The sequence below is a fragment of the Triticum aestivum genome, chromosome 3B (assembly GCF_018294505.1).
Source record: "Triticum aestivum cultivar Chinese Spring chromosome 3B, IWGSC CS RefSeq v2.1, whole genome shotgun sequence".
Lineage (NCBI taxonomy): Eukaryota > Viridiplantae > Streptophyta > Magnoliopsida > Poales > Poaceae > Triticum > Triticum aestivum.
In genome coordinates, this window is record NC_057801.1 from 825,142,135 (window position 1) to 825,151,843 (window position 9,709).

General features: G+C 48.9%; 1 protein-coding gene across 1 annotated transcript; it reads right to left on the bottom strand.

The window, feature by feature from the left end:
* Positions 1-2,112: 2,112 nt before the first annotated feature.
* LOC123072678 (GDSL esterase/lipase At5g03600) lies at positions 2,113-3,716 on the bottom strand. The gene is made up of 4 exons (XM_044496286.1): positions 3,304-3,716; positions 2,908-3,188; positions 2,537-2,813; positions 2,113-2,457 (listed from the first exon to the last, which is right to left on the bottom strand). The coding sequence occupies exons 1-4, from the start codon at positions 3,605-3,607 to the stop codon at positions 2,219-2,221; spliced, it is 1,101 nt and encodes a 366-aa protein (XP_044352221.1). The 5' UTR covers positions 3,608-3,716; the 3' UTR covers positions 2,113-2,218.
* Between the last annotated feature and the right edge of the window lie 5,993 nt (positions 3,717-9,709).

The following is a 9,709-nucleotide window of genomic DNA, read 5'->3' on the forward strand; positions in this document are numbered from 1 at the left end:
TTATAATCATATCGATTGCCTCTTGCCAACAGTTGCCCCCACAAGGGGCGAAGGCATCCCAGAAACACAAGAAGGCAGGGGCAACGTCTTTTTTCCTCAGAAACAAATGTGTATTTTCCTCTCTCGAAGCAGACGCTCCCTGATTTTTGAGAGCATTACCAGGAAATCAGGGGCTGCAAACAAAGACAGCAACACATGGCACTGTCTGGCAAGCTATATATTCATCCTGTCAATCATAGGGCTAGGGCTGACTGGCTGGCTGTTGATGGTAAATTATACTCAACCATGTTACATCCATTATACAACCGAGCATCGACCTGCTTTTATTCCAGTTATATAGGATCCATAAAAGGCTTTCTTGTGGCCATCGGAGGCATGGCGCTCCACACCGTTGCCCCGTGGGCAAGAGACAGACAACACACTACCTCGATGTCACATATTCTCCTAGTTTGAGAGTGCATTGGAAGCTAACTTACATACGAAAATACACATTTTTGGGGCACCATGCACTGACATATGGACTTCCAATCTGGGCGAGTGTTAGCCAGTTTATTGCTCGACGCGCCGCTACCCTATGCTCGTCCAAGGGCAATCAATAAGCGCTGCAAACTGTAAACCATGCTTCTCCGAGTGCTCACGCTTCCATGTGCTCTAAGGCTTGATCTTTGCAATCTCCTCAACATCCAGCTCCAGAAAATATTGTCGAAGCCTAGCCGGATTCTTTTTACCTCCTTGTTAGATGAAATCGACCACCCAGTGGAGGTGGCACTGGCCTCGGGAGGGGGGGGGGGGGGGGGGGGTAGGTCGCAGGGGGTTCTCTTGGGATCGAGTGGCCACGCCAAACCCAAATGTTCACCCAATTTCCCACTCGCCGGATAGTCTCTTATTTATTGAGAAATTCAAGGCCATACTCTATGGCATGCCACGTCGACGAGTCGTTTCCAGTGAAAACCGTGTGCAACAGTGTTGCCATTGGTTCGCGCAAATACAAAAAGGGGTAGCATTCAGAATCTGCACACACGGAGAATCAGGGTATTGGTTTCGAGTTTCGACACATTAGTCATAGCGGTCAAATGGTCCCCCTGGAAGCAAAGAAATGCAAGAGTCTCCATCTCGTCCCCGTGAAAGCAAAGAAATGCGAGAGTCTTCACCTGGTCCTCGCACAGAAATGTGAGAGTCTTCAATAGGGTGGAGCAGCAAAAGAGACCCAGGGAGCTCGTCATGGATATATTAGGCAAGGTCGCAGATTGGAGGCAAGCGGGCCGGAGGTGTTGGTGGGTTGCAATGTTTTGTGAGAGGATTGCTTAGTGCACTGTCGTGAGTTGTTGGCAAAAAACAGTTATGGATCCTGTGAGTTAGACTATCGGGTCTAGTTGCGCAGGTATAGAGTTATGCTCATGTCTTCTCCATGACTAGTCTTGATCTAAAAACTCCCTCAAGGGCTTTTTCAATTGTTTCATGACAACCTCCCATCCTGCGTGCATGGGGTGCATGTCGTCCCAATAGAAAATTTTATTGGACTTGTCGCACACGGTGTAAAGAAGCTCTGTGGACAACTCGCCTTGCTGTCCACAGTAACCCTTCGAATCTAAACTCTCACAACACGGCGATAGTTTGCGCTTGAATTGCTTAGTGCACTGCCGTGGGTTGTTTTTTTTTTGCGGGGACCACTGCCGTGGGTTGTTGGCAAAAAACAGTTATGGATCCTGTGAGTTAGACTATCGGGTCTAGTTGTGCAGGTATAGGGTTATGCTCATGTCTTCTCTATGACTAGTTGATGGTGTTTAAGCGTTGTATATGCACATAAAAACGAACCTAAACCATACCCACTCGGGTGGGTATCCACACATACCCCTATATCAATCCTCAATTCAGAGACAAGGCATCAGTCACCCCTAGAACATGCCAACCCGGTAGATCACGTCGGCAACAAATAATCAAACGGTGTGGAAATGCCTTGGGCTTATTGAGCCGCATAAAGGCAAGCATTTGGTTTGTATAGTTAGAACACATCTTTATTGTAGATGTGCCAAATGAAATACACTAACTACTTCTTAGGAATATAGTTTTCACAAAAGAAGACGCAAATGCAATATAATATTTATCCTGGAATCCAGAAAATGCAGTCTTTGAAACGCTTGAAATTATCGAACAAATACAAACAGAATATTGTCATCATGGATGAAAAGTGCTACAACGACATATGAAAGCTGATTACCTAGTCTTGATCTAAAAACTCCCTCAAGGGCTTTTCCAATTGTTTCATGACAGCCTCCCATCCCGCGTGCGTGGGATGCATGTCGTCCCAATAGAAAAATTTATTGGACTTGTCGCACACGGTGTAAAGAAGCTCTGTGGACAACTCGCCTTGCTGACCACAGTAACCCTTCGAATCTAAACTCTCGCAACACGGTGATAGTTTGCGCTTGAATTGCTTCGATTGCTCTGAGCCTTTACCTGCATTAATGTACATCAAACTAAATTAGATTAGAAAATTTTAAAATAAAGACACTTTTGAATGCATGCAGATACATACCAGGCACATGATCCACAATATTAATGAATGTGGTGTACAGATCGACGATGTGGACATTCTTCTTTGCTGTCATAACTTGTTTCAGGTTATTGTTATGGATGGAAGCACCCAAGTTTTCAAAAATATCGCACGTAGTGTAGTTGTTAGTTCGGGTTTGTGATGGCGTGCAACCGACAGGATGCAAGTTGTTGACAAGAACCTTTGTCACCCCAAGGTTCAACAATTGCTCCACATTAGCAGCCATCTCTTTTGTCACTTTCCCAATATAAGCATTAATCTGCACCACATACATGAAAAATAAGTTAGTAAGATGCACAAACAAATTAATTGTTCAAACTAGTGTATGCATACTATGTTGATATAGTACTCACATCGTTGGGGCTACTTAGGCCAATGACGCCGGTGCTTGCATAATCATTGCCGGAGAAGGCCACGAGCGCTACAGAGTGAGTCAATTGTTTCTCCGTGATGGTCCCGTCTTTGACCATCTTCCTGAAAGTATCTACTTGCTTGGTAAAGGTGGGAACCTCATGTGATGTACTATCCAACACCGCTGCGCCACCCGTAGCAAAAGTCATGCCGGACGGGTCGCAAGTTTTCTCTGCTGTACGGGCATGTGCTGGAGGGGCTTCCTCCAACCCCAACATTGTTGCTGCAAGTTATCAATAGAACAATGAGTAAGGGTTAATTATGATGCACAAGGGATTTACAATATAACAGAATACTTGTTTTAGGGCAATATAAATAAGTATAACAATAGTACTTACCGATGAAATCCGGCTGGATCTTGTAGTTTGAGAAGCGGCCGGACGGGGCATTCGGCCGCGGAAACCCATCGGCATCGACGTAGTTGGAGCCGTAGGGGTAAGCCCATTGCCGCGACATTTCGGTGACGGGTTCGGTCGGAGGGAGGTTCCCGTTGTCAGCGAAGTCATCCCCGAAGACAAAGAAGGTGGCGCTCGACGACTTCTTCTCATGACCGCCGGTAGGCGCAGGCCGGGCCTCCACGCCATTGGGACACAGGACGAGGAGGAGGAGGGCGAGGCCGAGGACGGCCGGGAGAAGCTTCATCGATTCCGGCGGTGTGGAGGCGGATGGTTCTACTATTGCCGGCCCGAGGATCACGATCGCCCAGCCGCTACTGTTTCGCCAACTAAAAATCAGGAACGCAAAGCGCTTGTCTGAGCTGCTCGTACATCATGGCCTTGCCCTCTCTTCAATTTATGGAATCATCGACCAGCAAAACAAGTCGAAATCGGGCTTGCGGCCTCGACCAGAGTCAGATCCACAGCACCGCCGGACACGGATCGACCAGCAAAGCAAGTCGAAATCGGGCTTGCGGCCTCGACCAGAGTCAGATCCACAGCACCGCCGGACACGGATTGACCAGCAAAGCAAGTCGAAATCGGGCTTGTCATGGACGGGGCGTCGTCGTTCACTGGCCAGCTGCACATCTCTGCATGCCCTCTTCCCCTCCTCCACGCTGTTGCGCACCGCCACTTTCTATACTAATGATCTATTTTCCTCCCCACCAGCTTTAGCGAACTAGGACAGCTGACTTGTTGTGCCTGGTTATTGCATTTTCTCAGACTTTCTTCTTTTTTTTATACCAAAAATGGAATCACGGCTAGCCGACGATCACCACACACAAGATAGTGTGGCGAGAGGATGAACACAGAAGTTTTGGTGGCGCACAAACACCTCACCTCGCCGACGGCTTTTCTGTATTTTCACACGAGCTCAAACTCGGTACCGTCAGCTGCAACACACGGGGGTAGGGGGACTTATACGTGCACGCACTGACGCACCACGTCGCGCTCCCGACACACCCCACTCACACGATCTCCACGCCCGGCGCTCCGTGGCACAACGCAGCCGGGTCCATCGCCCTGACGCGATCACCCCTCTGGGCTTGTCGCCAACTAACATACCCACGCGCACACAGTGCTCGTGCCCTGCAGACCGTACCTAGCGCACCCGACGCCGATCACCACCGTGCAGGACATGGCTTATTCACCCAACAATCACCCCCTAAGCCATGGCCTAGAGGAGTGCCGGCCCAGCATCGTCGGCGGCGAGAAAAGCCCTCTCCTCCTCCTCTGCGCGCTTCTTCGGCTTCGTGTGGTCCCGCCGGAAGTGCCCACGCTGGCCGCAGTTGTAGCACCGGCCGCGCAGGCTCCCTCCGCTGCCCAACGCCGTGCTGCTGCCGCTGTCCTCGTGGTCAAGGCCGCCACCGCATTGTCGCCGTCGTGCCTGCCACTGCGCCGCCGTGAGCATCAATTGCTCCTCCACCCGCAATGTTGATGAGCGTCCAACAATGCGTAAGAGTGAATGGCTTATCATTGTGCCGGGCCTTGAATGCTTCCAAAGATTGAAACGTCGACATCACATGATCAACAACAAATGAACATGCAAACATATATGAGGCCAAAGTCTCATGGCCGTAGCAACGAAAGAACTAGGATGAGGAGAGCATACCAAGTCCCCAATGCTGAGACCACTCACGCGCCGTGCTTCAACGCTCTCAAGTGCGGCACAATATTTGTTGCACTTTTGTTGGATGAACAACCACCTCTTTTGAATCGAGGTGATGCCACGGTTGCTCGTAATTTGGTAGGGTTCAAACATCTTTCTTTCATGGAATGTTTTGTGGACTCTCGTCCAAAAAATAAGGCCCTTTTGTTGCACGCCGGTCCTCGGATCTTGGCTAATCTTCATCCAACATTGGCAAATCAACTTGTCCTCGTCTTGTGAATATGAACCCGTGTGAATGCTCTTCTTCCTTTTTTATACTTCCGCTCTTTGGGTGAGCTCGTCGATGAACAATGGCTCGCCCAAAATATCAATATCAATGTCATCTTGTTCATCGCCATCACCTTCGCAATAGATGACATCATCTTCATGCCACGAGTCACCACGGTCGTCGTCCGCATGGTCGTGGGCCTCTTCATCCGCAACGTACTGGGCGTGGCCATCCTGACTTTGGGTCTCGTCGGGACTGTAGGCAACGCCATGCCCACCCTCGAAGATCACTTGCTCCATGAACTGGTTGTAGAAGGGGTCGTCGACCGTTGGCGTTGGTGTTGCCATTTCGTCAAACAGGACGCGGGGCGACGTCACGGTGCCCGTAAATGGTGGTCGTACTTGCTTTATTTGCATCTCGACGGACGGACGGCCGCCGCTGCTGGACCCTCGCGTGACGTTGAGGTCGATGACAGCCAAGGGGCGCGGGGTGGACGGCGTGATCACGCCAACATCCGGCGAGCTCGAAAAACGGGTTTGTCCATCGTGCCTTGGCGGGGGAAAGCCGGGCAACATAGACGTGGTCCGTGACGTCGGCGACGAGCAGTGCTGAGGCCTGGCGACCGACAAGCCTGTGCTCGCCGGGCCAATGGCCGCTCCAGATAAACCCGTTGGATGGCAAAGGCCAAGCATTAGGAGCGCGTGTACTTTGTTGACGATGGCCTCCTTCTCGTCGACCTCGGCCTTGCGCCGCGTGACCTCCACCGCATCGCGCTCGGCGGCGAACTTGGCCGCGGCGGTCTTGCCCTTGACGGCCGCCCTCCGGTCCCTCCTCTTCGCCGATTCCGCGTCCATCTTGGCGAGCTCCTCCGGCGTGCATTCCGACCGTGGCTTCCTTGGACCCTTGGCCGCCTTCTTCTTCACCTTTGCGGGCCGGTCGACGGCCAGGCCGCCGGAATTTGGCGGGGCGTCGGCCATGGACATGGGAGGGTTTGGGGGAAATGACGTCAAATGAGGCGCGGGGGGTTTGCTTTGTGCCACCGACGGACGGGTCAGGGACAGACACGCGCACGCGTCCCGTCCATCCGCCCGCTGTCCGTTTCCCCAAAGCGACGCAAAGTTGAGCCGGGATGGGTTGAAAGCGACAGAAAACGGACAAAAGTCCGTTTACGCCCGCGTGCTGGGCCGTCCGATTTGTCTATTTTGCCTCAAAGAGACACATCCGAACAGAATGGGGTCAAGTTGGCCTCACGCGGTGCAACTCTGCAGCAATCCAACGCGCCGCTGCCTTCCATCGACTGCTGTCCACCAAGCCGCATGGGCCGCACGCCGATCAAACAGATTGCTGCAACCATGCAAGGCGCACGTGTCATCTGCCCCTGCACGCGTAAGCCGCCGCCGTATTTCTTTTCTGATCCGTGATCCCAGTCTCGGCGAGTTCTTCTCACGACCGGACACGTGAATTTCTGGAGACTGCTCGCCGTCGCCTGTTTCGTTATTCTTTTTTGATCTCGTCGAGAGCACACCTGAGACCTCCGCGAAACAAATCTTCCGCACGCTCCTCGTGCCAAACTTGACGATAATCCATCCTCTAAATTAACCATCAGCGAACTTCTCGAACCTTGCTTATGACTAGCAAACGCCCTACGGGCTATGCATATATAAATTAATCGAACAAATGATTAAGGTTGTCTGTAAGATCAAAGCTCATTTGTTCTCAAATGTCCGGACGTGCTCGAACATCAAACAAACGCTTAGTAGGATCTTCAAAATTCAAATATGGACAGTCCGGGCTCCCCCAAATTTAGACCAAATACGGAAAAGAAATGCGGTTGTTTGGACTATCCCCATGTTATCTCCAACACATGGGTCCAACACAAAAACCCCACCCCACAACGTATCGCCCCCTTTTTCGCTCGGACCCTCTCTTTCTCACTCGGTTTCCCGCCTTAGTGGAACATTTCTCGCTGGAGCCTCCTTTAAAATCAAAGGACACCCACCTCACCTTCGTCATGCTTTGCAACAAAGATCAAAATTTTCATATTTACTGTATAATAGAGTGGTTTAAACTAACGCATACTATTGACATAAAATAATAAATAACTATAGATATCAGTCTCAAAGGTCCATTCAACTTCGCAAATGCACACTGACATGGGAGGTAAGTGGCAACCTGAAAGTATTCCTAGTCACCAATAAGCTCCACCTCCAGCCCAGATACCATTCATTGTTAGAAGGGTTAATTGATGTTCTTCTCTTCCTCGTCCTTCCCCACATCATCTACTCCTGGTCTCTTCGCCAACCCGTTTCGTTGACGCCAACATCAGCGCGTTTGTCAGCGACGCCTCATCTTCTTCTTCTTCCTCCTTCCTCGCCAGTTTTAATTCTCATCCCTAGTTATTTTTTATAAGAATCTTTCTTTTTAGTTTCTCTTTATATTTTTTGGAACACTCCTTCCATCTCCAACACCATGGACCACTTGGTCGCTTTAGTTCCTTTTTTCCTTCTTATTCATGGAGCACTCTCCCTTTCAACTATAGCATGAACCACCTCGCCAATCTAGTATCGTGTTGTACTCATCCGCGAACGTTTCGAAAACCGTCAACATGTGGACATCCTGTAGAGCATGGTCGTCATCCATCTTGGTGAACGCTAGGCCGTCCATGTCGCGGGCGCATGGTGTCCATTCTCCATGTTGGCAAGTGGTGCTCGACCATGTCGCTGAGAGCCTGTTGATTGTCCTTGCCGACGAGCGCCTTTAAAATGATTCAACGTGATGAGCTGCTTGCTTAATTAATTAATTACACAAATAATTAACAACCTACCGAATTCTTTGCACGCCTAATTAACTGCCAACCAAATCGACTAATTACTCACCTAATTGGAAAAAATCACTACTTCTAATTATCTGTAGGTATAATTAAGTGTCTATCTAAACCATTAATTACATTAATGGCTTGATTTTAAAATTGATTGGGTGTAAAAAATAATTTCTATTTAAATGGACCTAATTAATTGCATACATAATTAACCGTCTAGTTAATTAATTACATTAATGGTTCTATTTCCAAATTGATTCAGCGCTCGATTTCCAAAATATTTTCGCATGAATGGCTGTTACGAATGACAGTGACTACCAAGTATTGTAGGACACATTTCCTTAACGAATTTCTTGACATTTGAATGGACATACTTGAATTGAGAATGTAGTCTGTGTATTTCTGTGTATTAATGACAAGAAATATAATATGACCGTGTCCACGAACACATGTGCGTAGTGGTATGATGACACGCCTACCGTCATTGCCGTCCTTGACGCCGTGATGCACGCCTTGGCATTCTCGAGTACCACGCAAGTGTTAGGCCCGGCTGCGACATCCTCCATGGTGTCGCGCACGGCGTCCTCCGCAGGGGCGCGCGGGTGCATACGCCCACAAGTAAATGATATATTCTTTTGTTGTAGGAAACTTGTGATAGTCAATTAATGGTGGAGATAATAATAATGACATAATGCGCAGGATTAATGATTTGTTATTGATGAATATCTCATTTTGTTTGGAAGGTTATCGAGGAAAATATTATGTCTATATTTTAGGAAGGTAATCTCAAATATATGGTGCGAGTTCTGAATTCTTAATTACCTATTTATTTACGTGATTGGAATGAATCAAAACCTGTCAAAGTAAGCACAAAACAAGATATCTCCTTCAATAAGATTTGGGTTTTTAATGGAAATGAGAAAACCAGTTGGTGGGGATGGTGGGAGGTGACGAATGAAAACCGGATGAAAATAAACCGTACCAGGCTACCAACTCCTCCATTAGGAGTAGAGATACCACTTGTTACAATAAATTCAAGGCTATCGTCGATCAACTGAGGATCAAGCAATCACACAAGCACGACACCGAGATTTGTTAACGAGGTTCACCATCATGGATATATTCCCGGGTCCTGATTACGGGCGCTCCTCCCCATGACACTGCTACAATACCGCACCCCGGCCGCCCAGGCGCCGGCACACGCCACCGGCTCCCCCTGCGCGCATATGCTAATATGTTGCCACATGTTACATCGTGTATCTACCCTCGCTATATATGAGAGGTCTAGAATACAAGTGTCCTATTAGGACACGACTCCTACCCTGTCAACATACAGTCCAAAATCATGTCCAACTATAACCTATCTTGTACAATGATATATTCGACACAACTCTAACAAATTGATCGCGCTGCATAAACTTTTCTGAGAAAAACATGATCGATCCGCATAACTCAAGAATTGCCATTATCTTACATGTAATGAGAGGCTAGCGTAGCTTGTGCTATTCTTCAGTAATCCTGGGCTTCAGACATGACCTAATGCTGCTGAGCTCCCTGATGAAGCGGACGAGCCGCTCCAACTCGGACGACGACGGCCCCGTCCCAGCGACAT